This window comes from Rhamphochromis sp. 'chilingali' (assembly GCF_963969265.1).
Source record: "Rhamphochromis sp. 'chilingali' genome assembly, chromosome: 2".
Lineage (NCBI taxonomy): Eukaryota > Metazoa > Chordata > Actinopteri > Cichliformes > Cichlidae > Rhamphochromis > Rhamphochromis sp. 'chilingali'.
Genome location: NC_137930.1, coordinates 62600257 through 62619778, shown reverse-complemented (window position 1 = coordinate 62619778; position 19522 = coordinate 62600257). Strand labels below are relative to the sequence as shown.

Here is a 19522-nt window from a genome sequence, read left to right as displayed (position 1 = left end):
CACTGCCTGCTTTATCTGCAAAAGCATTCAGTGACTAAAATAAGCATGGCGGTGGATTGGCCAGCTGCTCATTCTTTCAAAATTAGTTTAGCCTGCATGGCTCAGCTAGAGATAAATGGAAAACGTCTCATCACTTAAATATTGTCCACGTACCATTCCTGTTATAAGAGGGTTTTCCCTGTAACTTCATATTTAGGTATTAATACACACCTACAGGCAGGCAAAGAAAAGCTTAATAATCTTATTTTACTGACCTTTTCAATGTTCGTGACTGATAAATATTGTGGGTGTTTGACACTTTTTTTGGCTTCAGCTAAGATTTTTGTTGGATTAGAAATGAGTACAGTTCAGTTTGAACAGTTTGGAGACAAATTTAGAGAAGCAAGGCTGACATAGTTTGGAAATGTGTAGAGGAGGGTTGTACTGGACAAAGGATATTGAATATGGAGCTTCCAGGCAGGAGGAGAAAAGAAAGACCAGAGGGGAGGTACATATATGTAGTCAAACAGCACATAGGGCTGGTATGACAGAATATGATTCTAGAGATAGAATGAGATGGAAGCAGGTGATCTGCTATACCGACCACAAAGGGAGCAGCCAAAAAAGAAGTATTAAAAAGGAAGAGGAAGCTTTAAACTTGGGTGTGCCAGGGAAAGTTTTAGATCCATTCTATTAAAGGTGTAGTGTGTAGAATATCACCACTAGATGTCAATAGATTGCAGATTGCAATCAACTGAGTTCTGTCTTCTTAACCATCCCAATTTAAGTGCATAATCCTAGCTATGGTGGCTGCTGTAGTGAGTGTAGGCTGTCAGTCCACTGTTTACCTTAGCTGTAAATATATGTCCATATCTATTTACTCTGGAGGAGGCTGTAAAACTGAAAGCTGATGTGAGCTGATGAGTCAGTGAAGCTCACTTCTGCCTGATGACAGCATTGCTGAGGTGAGTTGCTTAGGATATCCTGAACTTCCTGTCGGTAAGTGCTGCAGTTTTTTGCTGTTGATAGCTGCTGTCAACTGGCGTTATTGAAACTTTCTTTGAAGTGGATCTAACATTGTTGAACTCAAACACACAGCAAATAAACTCTAGTATGATGTGAAAATGTAATCAAACTGTTTAATAGAGGGAAAGAATTATTTTTAGGACACCTGAACCTAAAATTATCTGGCATAATGTTGGGTCATCATAACCAGCTGGTTGTTTAGCTGGCTCGTTGTTAGCTGTCCAGAGATGGGACAGTCGTATGTATGATCTGGTGACAATAAGAAATTGAGACAATATTAGGACTAAACAAGCATGTTTTCATGTATTAGAGGGATGACTTCAGTTTCGGAGATGAAGCTGGAGATGAGAAGGAACTGGTTGAGGTGGAAATGTGGAAGAAGGCATAGGAGTGGTGGAGGAGGAGGCAGATGAATGGGTTAACCTTATATGTGGCTGATCTCTAACCACATACATAAAATTTGATTAGGCAGAATTGTGATGTCCATCTTGACCAAGAGGGCGGGCCATATACAAATAGCATAAACAAAAAAATAACATCAAATGTGTTTAAAAAAAAAAAAGTCAAATTGAGTCAACCCCTTAAAGGAGTGCCAAAGGCTTTAGCAAGTAAATATGTTTTATAAACAGTTGTAAACTCGGGGCAGATCATTCCACAGTGATCTGCCAGTCCAAAGACATGCAGTTAATGGGGTAAGGTTAGTTGATAATTCTAGATTGCCCTCTGATCTGAATGTGAGTGTGAATGGTTGTCTGTCTCTATGTGTTAGTACCGTGGCTCTCGCCCTATGGTAGCTGGGATACAATTGGTAACAGAGAATGGAGAATATAAAAAAATGCACCGTTGATAGCTGAAGAAATCTATTTTTGTTGTTCTTTATAAAAACAAAAAATTGAATAGCCTATATTCACTGTTCCTTTAAATGAACAAGAGACACCTTGAGAAAAGGGTTTGTTAAACTTCATGCATTTTTTAGTATGTTTTCCATTTGGGCATAAAATCCACAGCTATTTCTTTTCGGTAATGCAAAAATCACTTTGTCAGTAGTCTAAAAATACATTACAGTGGTACTAGCATAAAAATACAAATGTTAATACTATTATTTTAATGCTATATTAATATACTAAACTAACTAAACTAATTTGAAATGAGCGCTTTAGGTCTATGATTAGCTTCACAGAATCTTTTATTCTGAAACAAGGAGCCGGAAATGCACTAATACACACCAGCGAAGAAGAGCACGAAGCTAGCTTGCCAAGCTAACCGGTTGTAGACATCTGATTGAAGATGTAAACATGTATAAACCTTTCGATTGAATGGGAAAAATATTTAACCGTGTTGTTAACAGGCGTTGTAGCTGCTGTCGGTTTGTGATTTGACACGGTGTCAAATGTGAAGAGGTAAGGTCACTGTAAAATTCAATTCAATCATGCATGAATCATTAAAAGCCGTCCATTGAATGAAGTAAAATTGCTCTGTGAGGTGAATAGCAGGCTATACTGCCTCAGACACTAGTTTGATACCAGTGCACTGTCTGATAATAAAGCTGGAACTTTGTTCAAACTTTCCGCATGAAAATTACTTAATTAAGCCTCTGAGAACTGAACTTTTTGAAAGTTATACAATCACTTGTTTCAGCGTCCAGATGTTAATGTTTTTTCTAGTTTTCTTGTGTAACTATAGGTATTTCTATAGGTTTTTTGTTGGCATTGCCGGTGAAACAAACGTTATTTGCCAAATTATTGATATGACGTAAACTAAACATGCATACACGTGTCTGCCTGACCTAAATGACCGACCTCAGTGACTGTTATCAAATGTAATTCCTCTTGTTTCACTCATCAACAGATTCCAACATGTCCATCCAGTTTGTGTATAGCCATCAGCACTTCGTCACTGATGTGTATCGGATCAGTGGAAACAATTCCGCTAAAAACTCTGCATCAACAAAGTTTGACACCGCCATCCAAGGCGGCTGGGCAGACAGGATGGCACGGGGCATATTTCGCTACCATCTGGGGGATTTAAAAACGCGGGTCCTGCTGGGTTCTCATGGCTACGTGGCTCAGCTGAATATCCAAAGAGGAATAGAGAGAAGAAAGCCACAGGAGATCATGAGCATTAAGCAGGAGTTTAATGCCAAGCAGTTTAACTTTAACAAAATTAAACACGATGAAATCATATTTGAGATGATAAAGGACAAAAAAGGAGGTTCACCTTTGACTAACAATGCAGAGTGTCCTCAACCCCAGAAGATGGTTGTGTTGGTCAATGTTAGCCCTCTAGAGTTTGGACATTGTCTCTTTGTCCCAGATCCTGCTCACTGTCGCCCACAGATCCTGACAAAGTTTGCAATCCATGTCGGCATTGAAGCTGTGCTTCTGAGCTCTGATCCCGGTTTCCGTGTGGGGTTCAACAGTCTGGGAGCATTTGCATCTGTCAATCATTTACACCTCCATGGATATTACCTAGACCATCCCCTCAAGATAGAGTCTAAGCCAGTTAAACCTTTATGTCCTGAAAAGGGATTTTATCGAATTTTGGATTTCCCGGCAGGCTTTTTGTTTTATGCAGAATCAGAGGAGGTGGAGAAAGTGGCCCAAACTATCTGTGAAGTCACAGATTTTCTTGTGAATGATAATATTGCTCATAACCTCTTTTTGACTAGAGGAAGCCCGCCGTGTGTTCAAACGCAAGGTGAAAAGGATTTCTGTTCAAGAAAAGGTGTTCGCGTTGCTGTGTGGCCCAGAATATCCTGCTTCGGTGCCAAAGAGGAGTCTGCCTTTAATGTTGCTCTATGTGAACTGGCTGGACATTTACCCTTTAAGAGCAAAAAGGACTTTGAGCGCATGACAGAGAAAGATGTCGTTGATGTAATCCAGAGCTATCTTTTGCCTGAAGATGAGTTTCATCAGCTGGAACAGCAGCTTACTGAACATTTATTGTGTTCATAATGTGCGGTCATTTTCATCAACTTACAGCTGGGCTGGAAGGGTCTTAGACTTTTGATGGCATAAATGGATGAATCTGGCCTCTGGATTTTGAATTAAATTGTAAAAACTGCAATACTGTACTGAATGTGTGTCAGAATCTTCCCTGTACAATGAAAGAGATTACACATGTTGAGATTTATGATATTTACAAGATAAAATGTGCTTTAATTGGTTAATGAATGTGTTTTAGCAAAACTGATATCAAATAAAATGTGACTAGAGAATGGAGTTTTGTGTCTGTCTGTTTAATGAATTGCTGTTCTTAGCCAAGTTTAATCGGGTCAGGAGAAGCTCGGGTGTGGTGGCACAGAGCGATTGTGAATGCTATTTTTTACATGTGAGCATTTTATGTTTGGTGTAAAAGGAGCATGGTGATAGGATACATTTTTCCAAGCAAAGTATATAATAACAATAAGTGTCATTGGGTACAAAAGGTTTTGCATTGGTTCAATAGAAAGGAGCACATTACTGAGAATTAAGGGCTGTAAGTTCTGTGGAAATCAGGCATAGGGGCATTTTGAGATTTGGACATAATATTCTTGACATACTATATTCTTGTCTATTTGTAGTGAAAAGATGATCGTGCCTTATGTAAAAGCCAGCAGCTTGAAGGATGCATTTTGTCCTTGTGTTTTGGATACTGGGTATTTTCCACAGCTGTTATCCCAACACGTTCTCAATGTGACAAATCGTCAGCATGTTACGCTTTCAGTCACCCAACGCGTTCCTATGTTATTTAATGTTATTGGTAACATTACCTAAATAACTGTCACCTGACAGTTATCCTGGCTCCACCATAAATAAAACTGCACAACAAGCCCAAAGTTAGTTCACAGCTATTGTCAAATAACAACACTACATCGGGCATTATGAGTTTCAAAAACTCACTTCAGAAAGCCTGACAGTGGTTCTCAGATAAACATCAATGCTAGACATAATCTCTGAAGAGCAAATCATTTGCTAGAACGACATCACCAAGGTAGCAGCAGTAGCGAGAGGAGCTGTCTGCTCACCTGTTGTAATGAGGCTCCTCACTGGGGATCACTCAGTAGCACATTAATCTGTATGCTTGGCTGCCAACTTGCTCTTTTTCTCCTATAATGGTTCAAAATGGTTTGACAGTTTTAATATTTATTATATTTATTTAGCAGACAGGGCAAAGTATTTAAACAGATTAACGGGAGTTACTATAGTCCTTCTTTTGCTGGTCTATACCTGGATAAATGGGAACTTCGTGTTTAATCAGGAAAACATGTTTTTCACACAGATTATTTGCTGGGGGATTAATTAAAGATATTTGTTTGATTTGGTCTCGATCAGAGACAGAACTACAAGCTTTAAATAACATGCATTCCAATATTAAGCTATTGTTAGGTTATAGCAACACTATAGGAATTCCATATGTGGAAGACAACTAAAAAGGATATAGTGCTCATAACCTTGCTGAAAAAAATAAAGGCATTTTAATTTTATTTTGAAAAGACCTGAAGTTTTGGCTATTTAATCCAAATTATTTGTTCCAGTTTACTGATTCTTTATTTTACTCCGCTTTCATTGTTTCTGAGCACTAAGTGCAATAAAATGTTTTAATGTGAAAGTGAAAGTGAAAATGTTCTCTATAATTTGCTTGTATGAACCAGAAAAATGCACAAAAAACTGGACATTTGTTTCAACCTTAAACCCAATGATGGCTGTTTCAATCAAACCTGTCATGTATCTTAGACATTATTTACAGTTCATCGAAACAGCCCTGAGCAAGGAGAGAAGAATGTCCCCTGTAGCCATCTAGAAATAAGAAAACATTAACTGCAAGTTCTGTACAAGCCTCTATTATTATTGAAAAGCTTCATTTGTTTTCCAAAAATTGGCTTTTTGTCCTAAGGAATAAGTTAATCTCGCTGTTATATTACATGCTAAGCAAACATAAAGCCTAACCAACGAAATTTAAGGAACAACGTTTTTGCAGATTATTTAGGATGTGAATAAAGTTTGATTTGGTTTGATCAAAATTTTAGTAAAAACTGAAAATATGCTAAAATCAAAATTCAAAATCTAGATATCACTGAAAAGAGTCGCATGTGACTTGCAATTTGTAGGGAGAGTCTGTGGGTGTGTCCTCAGAGTCCCATCTTGAAAAATGCTCAGACCTTTAAAGCGTCTGTCACTTTTGCAGAGAGCAGCTCAGCAGAATAATTCAGAATTCAGGCATTGAGATAAAAAAAAAAAAAACTAAAAAAAATATATACATATATGTTGTTGTTTTTTATTATTATTTTTATTTTTTAGAAAATCTATTTTAAGTAATCAAAAGCAATGGGAGCTTGTCAGAGCTTTAGGGAAATGTGTGATCGTGAAAAGAACACCAATGTTCATCTGAGTCTTCCAGCCGTTTGCATTGTGTGGCAGACTGCCATGATCATCTTGTTTGGGGTTTTTATGCGTTATGATCACGAGTCAGATGCGCACTGGGTAGAGCACAGAAAACATTTAAATTTAACAGACATTGAGAATGACTTCTACTTCAGATATCCAAGTAAGTAATTTCTTTATTTCTATCTTTCTTCACCAGTAAATTCTGTAATGTATCCATTTCTATGTACAATTAGATATTTGTTCTATAATTTTATCTCTGCTAGCAAATAGTTTTTTCCAGTCCAGTAAAAAGCTTCTGGTTGACTTACCAGTTTCAGACCTCATATTATGCTAACCTTACAAATTACCTTCACATTGCTGACAAAGATCTGACTCCTAGGTGAATTTTCCCCAAGGATTTGACTCCTCTAAGGCCTCGTCCTGTTAAAAAAAAAAAAAGAAAAAGAAGAAGCTTAATGTCCATACTAAGCAATAAAGTGTGTCTAATTTTGATAATATGTTTTGTTTAGATTATGAGATTTTAAAGATCATGTAACATGGGGGGATATATTGGATGTATGGTTGTGGAAACTCTACAACACAGCCCACAGTGTCAATGTCAGGCTGTCGATAAGGCTAAGCCATCTGAGATGTGGTGTTGGATGTCAGATGAGAAGTTCTTTTCCTGATACACGTTAAAATTGGAGACTGAAAATACCCGGTTTTAAATTGATCAGTTTAACTGCAGGCAGTTTGCAACATCTCAGGCTTTGCTGGCTATGTTAGTTCGAAGACAGAAAAAAAGAACTTGTGCTAAAACATTTGCAGCTTATTGTTTCACAGTGCAGTGGCACCTATTGCGCCTCACAACGTGTGAGACAGTTGCAGTGTTATGTTGTAAATAATGCTGCTGTGCATGCTGGTATCTATGTATCCTATTTGCTAGTCATGTCAGGTACTGCCTGTCTCATGATTAAAGAACACTTCTTCAAGTGTGTAGCTGTAAATATAATCTCTAGATTTTTATACTTTTAATCTTGATTGATCTGAACTTCTAAGACCTGACAGATTTTTTTTGGCTTAATTTAATGGAGTTATGCAATTCCTGACAATTTATTAAATATAACTAACTTTAGTTAGATAGATATATAAATAACCTAATTTAAAAAAAACAAACCCAAAAACGTGTTGCTAGATCTACTTTAAATAATTACAATGATTTTGAGCAGGTGTTGTCCATACTTGCACTACAGACCCTCCAGATTCATGGAAACTGCCAAATCATCACTGTCATCGTTTTCCTGGTCTGCCCGTGTTACTTTTAAAGACATTTCCTGCAAACCCTAAGGGTTAGCACCTGCATAAGTAACTAGATGTAACTCTGCATCATCAAAACATGTCATCATCTAATCTGCAACAGTAAATACACACAGAGTCCTCGAGTCATCTTCACATTTTACCCCCTGTTATTTAATAAGCCCTCATGACTCCTGATGACATATTGTAAAAGTAAACTGCATGGTAGACAGAGCTCTGAAGGTGACAGTTTTTCCTCTAAATTCAAGAGTACACAATGTAACCTATAAAAGATCACAGGTTAATTAGTATCAGATTAAGAAAGAAAAAAGGACAACGATGGGTGTGATTAGCATTTTTGAAATCAAAAATATCTTTGCATACGATTTTATATAGTCACATTTAAAGCTCAGTTATTCTGAGAGAACGTGTACTTTAAATAGTACATACTTGGGGCAGAATCACCCCATTGCAAGAAGGTTGTGGGTTTGAATCCACCAGCCTGCATGCCCCCAGTTTGCATATGCTTCCTGTGTCTGCATGCGTTCCCTCTTGGTATTTTGGCTTCCCACAGTTCAAAGACATGCGTGTTAGTTTAACGGTGATTCTAAATTATCCTTATGTGCGAATGTGAATGGTTTTCTGTCTCCCTGTGTTTCACAGTGTGTGTGTCTCTGTCACAGCTGTGACAGGGAGTGGGGTGGCTCAGGTTGTAGAGCAGATCAGCTACTGATCGGAAGGTTCCTCAGCATACAAATATCCTTGGGCAAAATACTAACTCCAAATTACCCTCTGATGCATTCATCAGAGTGTGAATTAGTTGCACTTGAGTTTAGAAGTGCTTGTATGAGTGGGGGTGAATGAGGCATGTTGTATAGAGCGCTTTGAGTACTCCGGGAGAATAGAAAAGCACTATATAAGAATCAGTCCATTTACCATTCTATCCCAACTGAATGAACGAGCCGAAGAAAATGAATAGATCCATAACACATGCTTACTAAGACATAAAATATAGTCATGGTGCATGGAAGGCTGACTTGAAGTAAATGGATTACATGTAAAGTTTCCATGTAATTTTGTTACATAAGCACAATGTAAATGTTACATTTAATGGAATCTGGTCAAATGAAATTTACTGCATTTGGATACATGTAGAAATATCAAGCACATTTTACACAATGATTAATTATTAAAATAAATAAACCTTTGATTTATATATTTCACTTTTATATTAAAAATGCTAATTTGCTGTGCAAATCATCCCTAAATTGTTTAAAGCCAGGTTTTCTTTTTTATTCTTTTTTTTTCTAGTTTTGTCTACATGAGCCCTCTTTTAGATTTTCCGCTCTTTCCACAATTTTTGCATCAACCCTTCAGACACTTACTTTGTTTACTCTAGTTGTGTGTTGGCAGACTGTAAGTGACTATCCACAACATGAGTTTGAAAGTAAAAACGTTATAACCACTATGCCACCAAGCTGTCCCTACTACCATTCCTTTCCTTTTTTCTACTTCTATTCTGTACTGCTCTTCTAATCACATTTTTCTGTTAGGTTTCCAAGATGTCCATGTGATGATATTTGTTGGATTTGGTTTCCTCATGACATTTCTTAAGCGATACAGCTTCGGAGGAGTAGGTTTCAACTTCCTCATCGCTGCCTTTGGTCTACAGTGGGCACTGCTGATGCAGGGCTGGTTCCACTCGCTGGACGCTGATGGGAAGATCAGAATTGGAATTGAAAAGTAATAGTTCAGTTTTATTGCTCATGATTTAAAGGAATCACTTCACACACAAAAAATCTTAAATGAATGACTTACAGATATTATATAACAGGTCATGTTATGAAATAATGTGATTCATGCTATGAGGTCTTGTCTTTGATTCAAATACGGTCTCTCCTATGGGAATATGTTTCCACCTGTATCCAGAAGAAAAAAGTGTAGGTGGAGAAACCAGTCTGAAAAATTGCCACAAAGATGTTTTTCAGCTACCCAAGAGTTTGTGTTTGTGGTTGGAAGTTAGACTGAAATTGGGGGTAATGGGAAATTATGCTACTTCTGAAGTGCTGCCAAAGATATGATAGCTGTGTGTAAAATAGAGATAGAGAAAGTGATCCACATGGGGTAATTCAAAACCGTGACCCTGTCCTGGCAGCATAGTTTCTACTGAAACACATTAAGATGTGTTTTCTTTTCATTTGCCACCCATGTGAATCTATGTTAAGTGTACAAAATGCAGCATTGTTAGTTCATTCATTTCCGAATAAGTGCACTCTTAGCCAAATAAATATGATGATCTTGCACAAGGCCAGTGCAGAGAAGTAATGCTCTTTTATTTCCTTGCTTGTCCTTTACATTTTGGCTGTTTTGCCTTCTTCAGCCTGATCAATGCTGATTTCTGCGTGGCTGGCTGCTTAATTGCCTATGGAGCATTGCTGGGAAAAGTCAGTCCAGTCCAGCTAATGGTTCTGACTTTGTTTGGGATTACACTGTTTGCTGTCGAGGAATTTATCATCCTAAGTGTTATACATGTAAGTTTTAACAATCAGATTATACTTCACCAAAAATATATAATAAAAATGCTATCTAATCAGACAATACATATAATTTCCAGTTGTAAAAACAGGAGCTCATTTAGTTCATGTCTGTGAACGATCCAGACCCGACATGATGTTTAGGTGACTTTTTCACTGTCATTTTATTGAACTAAAACACACACACACACACACACACACACACACACACACACACACACACACACACACACACACACACACACACACATGCATCTCAAGTCCACGACCACACCTGCTCAGAATCTGCTTCTCATAGCAGACTGCAGAGTAGGAAATATAGTTTTGGCCTAATGCTATTCTTTTATTCCTGAAGGCCAGAGATGCTGGAGGCTCCATGGTGATTCACACATTTGGAGGCTATTATGGTCTTTCCGTGTCATGGATGCTCTATCGTCCTAACTTGCACCAGAGCAGTCGTCTGCAGGGCTCTGTCTACCACTCAGATGTCTTTGCAATGATTGGTAAGCTCTGTTTACTACCCACAACTGCACATGGTCATGTTTAGTATTGCTTTTGATTTATAAGAGTTTTTTTTATCTATTTAATCTCACAAAACTCCCTGTTCCTCGTGACTTATATCACTATGGCACAGGCACCCTGTTCCTGTGGATGTTCTGGCCCAGCTTCAACTCAGCCATCTGTGATCACGGGGATGGGCAGCACAGAGCCGCCATCAACACTTACCTTTGTTTGGCCTCAACTGTTCTCACCACTGTGGCCATCTCGAGCCTCTTCCAGAAGCATGGGAAACTAGACATGGTAACAAGTTACAAACACTTATTAGATATAACCTATTATGCACATGGACATGATTATGACAATAAGAGATGAATACAAACCAAAACAAGAAATCTATAAAGAGTTTAACAATCCTGCAAACAAATTTTTCAACAAGTGCACCCTTCAGATGATTATTTACCCAGGATACACATTTTTCTGCACCTGTTTCTCAGGTTCACATCCAGAACTCCACACTTGCTGGAGGTGTTGCAGCTGGAACAGCAGCTGAGTTCATGCTGATGCCCTATGGCTGTCTTATTGTAGGTTTCTGCTGTGGCATCATCTCCACACTTGGATATATCTTTCTCACGGTATGATATTTTTTTTCTTTTAATGCTTTCCTTCCAACTGCTGTCAGACTTTACACCATGGTCTCTGCTGATGACCACACACACACACACACACACACACACACACACACACACACACACACACACACACACACACACACACACACACACACACACACACACACACACACACACAATTGTAACTTTATCCCTGACAAGTGCATTTATTCCTACTATAACAAAACATTTTATTCTATTTTGTATAGTATGTTATTCTATTTTATCTTCCATCCATCCATCCATCTTCATCCGCTTTGTCCGGGGCCGGGTCGCGGGGGCAGCAGCCTAAGCAAAGAGGCCCAGACCTCCCTCTCCCCAGCCACCTCCTCCAGCAGGGACGTGCAGAGGGGGGGGGGGGGGGGGGGGGGCTAGAGGGGCTTGAGCACCCGCCCCTTTCCTGATGAGTGCCCAAAGTGCCCTTTTGTTGAGGCAACTTTTAAATTTTTTTTATTTATTTATTATTATTTTTATGTGTGTGTGCGTGCGGAGTCCTGTCTGTGCCCCTCAACAATAATATTTAACTATTAATCACAGTTTTGCTAAATAAAAGGATCTGGCTTGCATCAGTCACATGATCACATTTAACCAATGATCGCCCTCGACGGCAGAACGCGCTGGTTACGAGCCGGGAACGAGCTCACAAAGAGCACGCGCATTTTTTGCGGTCCGGAGCTGTAGGAGAAACACAAGTTAACTCAGAGACACAGACTGATGCGACAAACCCAGTAAGTAGGTGTACAGCGTACACTGTAGTGTGTAGCACACAGGAGTGTTAGCTTATTACGTACACGTTGGTAAGCTGTCTTGTTGCAACTGACGAACTGAAACAAACGAGCGTGCTGTGTGTGCAACAGCGCGACAAACATTACCTGTCCTTTTATTAACTGCACAAGTAGTGCTGGTCACAGCTGCTGGCTACCTGTGTAAGGCTGTCATGGGTCTGTAGCTCTGTCACCGTTTTAGGGAACATATTTAGTTTTAAAGTAAGTTTCTGGGCATTTCCTGCCTTTCTGGAGGGATTATATTTCACTAAAAAACGATCTAATATGCATGTCCACATAATAATAATTATAATATATTAAAAAACACACGCTGTATTTTAAAGAACATACATTAAGAAGCAGATTATATTAGATTTATATTTTAAATAAGACAAAAGATTGTATCTCTACAGTTTAAAAATGTAATAAGCTTTGCCCTGCACAGAGTGGATAGTGAAACAAATGGAATCATCATAAATACATTATTTCATATTTATTACTTCCCCCTCCTCATTGCTTTATTATTGTAGCTCTAGTAATAAATAATAATGTAAGGATGCCCATAGTATATACAGTATTCTGAAGAAGGTCTAAAATGTCACTGTGCGTGCATGTGTGTGTTTTATGTATATAGATTTTTTTAAATTATTACTCATGATATAACATTGTGCAGACATGGCTGGTAAGGACATGAGGAGGAAACAGTAGGAGCGTATGAGGCTACTAAAGGCAGTGCTATAACATTTTTCTGTCATCATTTTATTATAGATTAAGTGCAGGAGTTGTTAGGTGTGGATAATTAGATTATAGTTTATTGCAATAGCAAGTTGTGCCTTGTTCTCAGATAGACAGCAAGTGGAGAGTGATATATGAAATGATGGGAAGGAAGGAAGAAGAGAAGCAAAGAGTGATTCACAGGCAGAGCCGAGTTTATGTCACAGTTTTTCGTTGCCTTATGGTTCCAAGCGCTGTCACCAATCTTTGCATTTTGTTATTATCTCATGACACTTGTTTAATCAGCTACCATCTCTCCTGTGGACTTTTTAATGTCTACAGTCTCAGATCAACACAGCCCTGCCCTTCCCATATTAGATTCTTGATGAATGTGTGTTGTTGTTATTCAGCATGGTTCAATGTGCCCCTTTTTAACTTTGAGCACCCGCCCCTTTAAACCTCTCTGCACGTCCCTGTCCTCCAGCTTATCCGGGGGAATACCAAGGCGTTCCCAGGCCAGCCGAGAGATATAATCTCTCCAGCGTGTCCTGGGTCTGCCCCGGGGCCTCCTCCCGGTGGGACATGCCTGGAACACCTCACCCAGGAGGCGCCCAGGGGGCATCCTTGTCAGATGCCCGAACCACCTCAGCTGGCTCCTTTCGATGTGGAGCAGCAGCTGCTCTACTCTGAGCCCCTCCCGGATGGCCGAACTTCTCACCCTATCTCTAAGGGAGAGGCCAGCCACCCTTCGGAGGAAGCTCATTTCTGCCGCTTGTATCCGCGATCTCGTTCTTTCGGTCACTACCCACAGCTCGTGGCCATAGGTGAGGGTAGGGACGTAGATCGACCGGTAAATTGAGAGCTTCGCTTTTACACTCAGCTCCCTCTTCACCACGACGGACCGGTGCAGCGTCCGCATTACTGCAGCTGCAGCCCCAATCCGTCTGTCGATCTCCGGCTCCCTTCTCCCATCACTCGCGAACAAGACCCCGAGATACTTGAACTCCTCCACTTGTGGCAGGAACTCATCCCCGACCTGGAGTGGGCACTCCACCCTTTTCCGGCTGAGAACCATGGCCTCAGATTTGGAGGTGCTGATCCTCATTCCCGCTGCTTCACACTCGGCTGCGAACCGTTCCAGTGCGAGCTGGAGGCCTTCACCCGATGAAGCCAACATCTTATCCTATCCTATTATATTTTGTTTTTCTTAAGTTTTGCTCTTTCTGCCATGACCCCAAAATTTCCCATGTGTGCAACAAATAAGGAGGGTAGACCGGGGTTGTATTTCACACTTTTGACCCTTGCATGAATTTCTGATCAATATAATGTTGTTCAACAACCCTTTCATCACTAAAGCAAAGCCTAGGATGCTGGCTCAAAATAGTTGTTTGCAATTAATTATAACAAAACTTAATTAATTATCAAAGATCTGACACTTTGTGACCCCAGATGTACCCCAATGTACAGAGACATCAGTATTTCTATATATAAACAGCACCCAATGCCCCTTGTATTTAAAGCATGAATTTGAGAAAGTGACACGTTTTGCAAATTATTCTACATATGAGCAATAAAACTAAGGAAGTTGTGGTGCTTTAGTAATGTAGCTTTTGCTAAATGCACAAAAATAACAGAAAACAGATTCCACATTCCATTACTGTATTTTGAACTGTAATTTTAAAAAGAACTTCTGAACTTTTAAAATTACTGATATGATTTTAAAAGTTCAAAAGTTCTTTTTATCTTTTTACAGACAAATAGTCATTTTATGTGAGATTTTTCGACAGGTAACCTGAACAATAGTGAGCAAGTCAGTGTAGATCGGTGGTAGAGCAACAATGAACTTCATCAATATCAAACTCACTCTGAACTGATCTCCATTTTAAGTCATGATGCATGCTCGACCATCCACGTAAGGAAATTTACCAGGATCTCCATTTTAAGGCTTTTAGTTTTGCTCTAGTAAGTCTGTGCCTCACTCAAAGTCCCACAAGTCAGTGATGACAAATGTATACTCGTGGACTGCCAGGGGTATCAGTTCTGCAGACAGCATATCTAAAACATACTCTCTTGCACTGGCTATTGGTGTATGGCTTAACACAAACATTCTGCTAATATAGAAACAAAAACAAAACAAAAAACAAAACAAAAAAAACCAAAAAAAAACAACAACACTGCCTTTACATGTCTAGCTGTAAAAACTATTTTAATACTTGGGGGCTTGGGTGTCACACATGTGAAAGGTTAATCAGGGGGCTTAAATACCTTGGTAGAAAGAAACAGCTGAAAACAGTCAAAGCAAGACAGGGGAAGTCAAACTCGACACAAGATACAGAAGACGCCGCCCTGAACTCTTTTATACCTTCCCAAAAACAAAGAACATCCACAACTCTCACATGTTGGCCCATCTCACGGGGGGGCTATATCTCCTCACTCACAGAGAGAATTATGATCTTGTTTTCTGCTTAGCCGTCACCTCCCTAAGAGCAGGACATCTGAATGTCTTCAACTTTACAACAGGGCCCCTACCTAAACATTTACATCCCTCTAGAAGTGTGTGAATGTGTGTGTGAATGGGTGGATGACTGGATATGTAAAGCGCTTTGGGGTCCTTAGGGACTAGTAAAGCGCTATATAAATACAGGCCATTTACCATTTACCATTTAAGCAGGAGGACTCTCAGTATCTATATCTCTCTATATATGTTGCCTCGGGATCTTATTTTCAGGAACTATAATGTTAGTTTTCACTCATATGCTGACGACACTCAGATCAATCTTCAGCTGAAGGGAAACAGTTCTGCTTCACTAGAACCTTTATTTCAGTGTCTCGTGATCATTTTTGGTTGTAAAGTTGCAATTCTAGAACCTCACATTTTAATTTGCACAGTTTAGAACTTTTTATCAAATTGCATGCTAAAAATTTTGGGGTTATATTTGACAATAAGTTCACTTTTGCGAAACAGATTAGTTTAGTTGTACAGCGGTCTTTCTTTAAACTGAGGCTTTTATCCGAGGTGAGATCTTTTTTGTCTTTTAAAAACCTAGAACGGGCAATTCCTGCTTTCATCCTATCCCAACTGGACTGTTGTAATTCTTTATATGTAGGCATTAGTCGGCCTGTCTTGCAAGGCTCCAGCTGGTCCAGAATGCCGCTGCTCGTCTTTTGACACAGACGAAGAGGAATGAACATATCTCCCCTGTGCTTACCACGCTTCACTGGCTCCCTGTACGTTTTAGAATCAATTATAATATCTTATTGGTTATAAAGCACTGAATGGACAGGCCCCACGGTATCTGTCAGACCTACTGCAGTCTTATATGCCCCTTAGAGCTCTTAGATCGGGTGATCTTTTGCTCTTGGCCACACCAAGGTCGAGACTGGTTCTTAGAGGTGATCGTGCGTTTGCAGTCGTGGTGTCTAAATTGTCGAATGATTTGCCTCTTCACATTAGACAGGCTCCTACCCTCAATCTTTTTAAATCTTAAAAACACATTTCTACTTACCTGCTTTTAATACTGCACGAGAGTTATTTACTTATTTATTTGTTATTAGCTATTTGGCATTGATGTTGACTGATTTTGCTATTTTATTGCGTGTTATTTTATTATGTAATTTATATGTTTGTACAGCACTTTGGTCAACACCACTGTTGTAATTAAAAGTGCTATATAAATAAATAAACTAAACTAAACTGTTTAGTGTCTCCCTGTGATAACATCCCACAAGCATGCAAACTGGTGACAGGAGTGCTCTTACTCTACTAAAGTGAGAAAGTGATATTACTATAACTATGCTTGTGTAGTAAAATCAGACAAATCTTTCAGCCATTCATGGAGAAGCACCTGAAGATCCAGGACACGTGTGGAATCCACAACCTCCACGCTATGCCAGGAGTTGTAGGTGGCATTGTGGGAGCCATTACAGCTGCATCTGCATCTATTGAAGTTTATGGCCATGAAGGGTGAGTTTTCCTTGCCTACAAAAAGGAAACATTCAGCCAGACATTATGGCTGTGTTTCCCGTTTCAAATAAATGGCTTAAAGAGGAAAAAACAGTTGCAATACCTGTATTCTTTTCATTGAGCTCCCCTCCCCTTTTTAAAAAAAAGGCTGGTCAACACCTTTGACTTTAAGGATAAATTCAAAGACATGGTACCCACAACGCAGGGCGGTCACCAGGCAGCGGGCCTCTGTGTGGCGTTGTGCTTCGGCATAGGTGGAGGCATCATTGTTGGTAAGGAAATCAGTTTGACAGAATATATACACTTGTTAAAAACTGCTTTTCAGACAGTGATGATAATGACTTAGTTTTTCTCTTCCTATTAGGCGCTATCTTAAGGCTACCTATCTGGGGAGATCCTGCAGATGACAACTGCTTTGATGATGAGACCTACTGGGAGGTGAGAGATAAATCTTAACATCCTTACATTTATGAGGATGTAAGGATTTGCAATGTAAAATCAGAATTCAGTCGCTATTTCAGCACACAGAAAGTTTTAGGATGCACAAAAAGAAAAAAGCTTTATTGGTATCCCTGAGTGGCATCTTTAAGATATTAAACAAATCCTGATGAATTTTATTAAATGGTCATACCTATTTTTGAAGCACACGTTTGCTCCAATGTGTATATAAATTGACAAAGAGATTTTAAATTACAGTCTTGGTTTAATGCTACTTGTAGAAACATTTGTTGTTGTGTTTTGCTCATTATGAGGCTGTTTCTCCAACCCAGCGTTAACATTTGCAAATAGTCTGCCGTCATTCACTCTTCTTCTGGTACAAAAATCCAATTTACTCTTTAACTTTTCCCCAAATTTAATAAGAAACCGTGAAATCAGATATTCTGACGATAGTTGTTCATATGCTTGTTATCTTCCTGAGATCACAATGTTTGCCTTCTAATATCAACAGGTCCCAGAGGAGGAGGAGAGCATCCCAACAATCCTGCAGTACAACAACCACGTGCAAAACAAAGATATGTAAGTGTCTCCTACTTTTATCTGTCGAGGATTTGTGCTGTTTTCATACCAAACTAATGATGCAGTCATTGCCTTTTGTTGTTCAAGACTGTACTGCATTCAGTCTCCTCTCGATGGCAGCACAGCACAGTTTTGGGATTATTCACACATCTTGATGTAACTCCTGCCATTGTGTGAGGGATATATTTTCAGGGTGTTGAATACAGTGTAATCAGGAGGTGAGGTGGCGGATAACACGACACCTCAGAGACATAGACGTCTCCTACCACCCCTAGGTGTGGGTTTAATCATAAGATGCTAACGCAGATGCTGTGCTCTATGCTGCTAAGTTAACCTGTGCTCTCTGTTGAAACGGGGTTTTCCACAGAACTGCTTCACATGGTTAACTCTTCAATGTGACCTTGAAGTTATGCAACAACAGTCATGTTTATAGTAGAAACAAAAATGCAACTAGTAATTATTTTTTGGAATCTTCTTAGTAGAGTTAATATGTAATGACCACATGAATGTCTTCAGGCCAGATCTTGTAATTTGTGAAATTTGGTTTTCTAGCGCCGAGTCAAATTTCACCATGGAGTCGGAGTCCAGGGCTCGATCTTAATGGACATCTGCCTTGTTTCCTATCATTCTCCCACTGGACAAAAATGTTCATTTCGTGCAATTAATGACCACTTGTCAGCACCAGCTGTTTTTCATACAGTGATATGTTTGTCAGTATGTTATGACTGAATTGTATTTCAAAATCTCGTTTTTTGTTTGAGTTAAAAACTACTGGAGGAGTAATGTATCTTCTGCTAGCTGAACACATTATTCCATTTAAATCAGCTGACAGTAGGTCAAACATTCAGTGGGGGGAATTACCTTGATTCGCCTCATTTCAAAGTAAAGAGACCGGTAAATTGACTTATGTAAATTCTCGTGTCGCTTGCAATAATACCTCTAAAGCTGACCTAAACTACTCAAGAGAAAAGTTTTGTCTTATGCTTTGAACCACGTTGCGATGCATTTGTAGAATCTCCTATTCAACATTTCTCCTGATCCAAATCTAAATGATTTTGGTCTGTGTGATGTAATGAACTGCAGGTAAAATCTAAGAGTACACAACTTTTAGACAAACCTTTCTGTCAGCTTCCTTCATTGTCTCATTAGTTACATCTGAAAATGATATTTCCATTAGATGCATTTGAGTAGGGTTTTTTTTTTTTCTTTTGGTGTGTATCTTCATGGAGAATTTTTACAATGAGACGGGTATTAATCTTGATACTGATTGATTTAGACCTAAGTTATCCTGTGACATTAAAGTAAATAAATGAATACATTTGGTAACGTGTTATCACCACCCTCTTATCAAGCATTACAAAGAATGATGGAAATGTAAATATGCAATCACACATGAGGAATTTTATAAAGTTAATATGCTGTTCTTTTTCCCTTCGTGCAGCGGCCTCTTCTTATGAGTACTTTTAGAGTTAGCAACAAAGACATTAGTCAACACCTTTTTGATTGTTGGATGATTCCAGCTAGTCACAATTTGCTAATGGTAAAATAGGCTATAGAAGGAATGTGTTACCAGATATGTTTATTGATATTACTGATCTGAAAATTGGTTTTGTCAGAAGTTGATATTTGTATTCTTAAACGTTCTACACTGATTGTATTGATCGTAATGTAATTTTGGAAATTAAAAGTTATTAAGAAAGTGTACAATGTCCTA

General features: G+C 39.0%; 2 protein-coding genes across 2 annotated transcripts; both read left to right on the top strand.

Moving 5' to 3' along the window:
* The first annotated feature begins 2237 nt into the window (after nucleotides 1–2237).
* On the top strand, nucleotides 2238–4226 carry gdpgp1 (GDP-D-glucose phosphorylase 1). The gene is made up of 2 exons (XM_080874948.1): nucleotides 2238–2405; nucleotides 2854–4226. Exon 2 carries the CDS (start codon nucleotides 2862–2864, stop codon nucleotides 3957–3959), a length of 1098 nt encoding a protein of 365 aa, XP_080731074.1. The 5' UTR covers nucleotides 2238–2405; nucleotides 2854–2861; the 3' UTR covers nucleotides 3960–4226.
* A 1981-nt stretch (nucleotides 4227–6207) lies between these two features.
* rhcgb (Rh family, C glycoprotein b) lies at nucleotides 6208–19522 on the top strand. The gene is made up of 11 exons (XM_080876097.1): nucleotides 6208–6531; nucleotides 9200–9389; nucleotides 10027–10177; nucleotides 10536–10683; nucleotides 10815–10981; nucleotides 11176–11313; nucleotides 16655–16791; nucleotides 16939–17063; nucleotides 17156–17229; nucleotides 17741–17808; nucleotides 18361–19522. The coding sequence occupies exons 1-11, from the start codon at nucleotides 6312–6314 to the stop codon at nucleotides 18407–18409; spliced, it is 1467 nt and encodes a 488-aa protein (XP_080732223.1). The 5' UTR covers nucleotides 6208–6311; the 3' UTR covers nucleotides 18410–19522.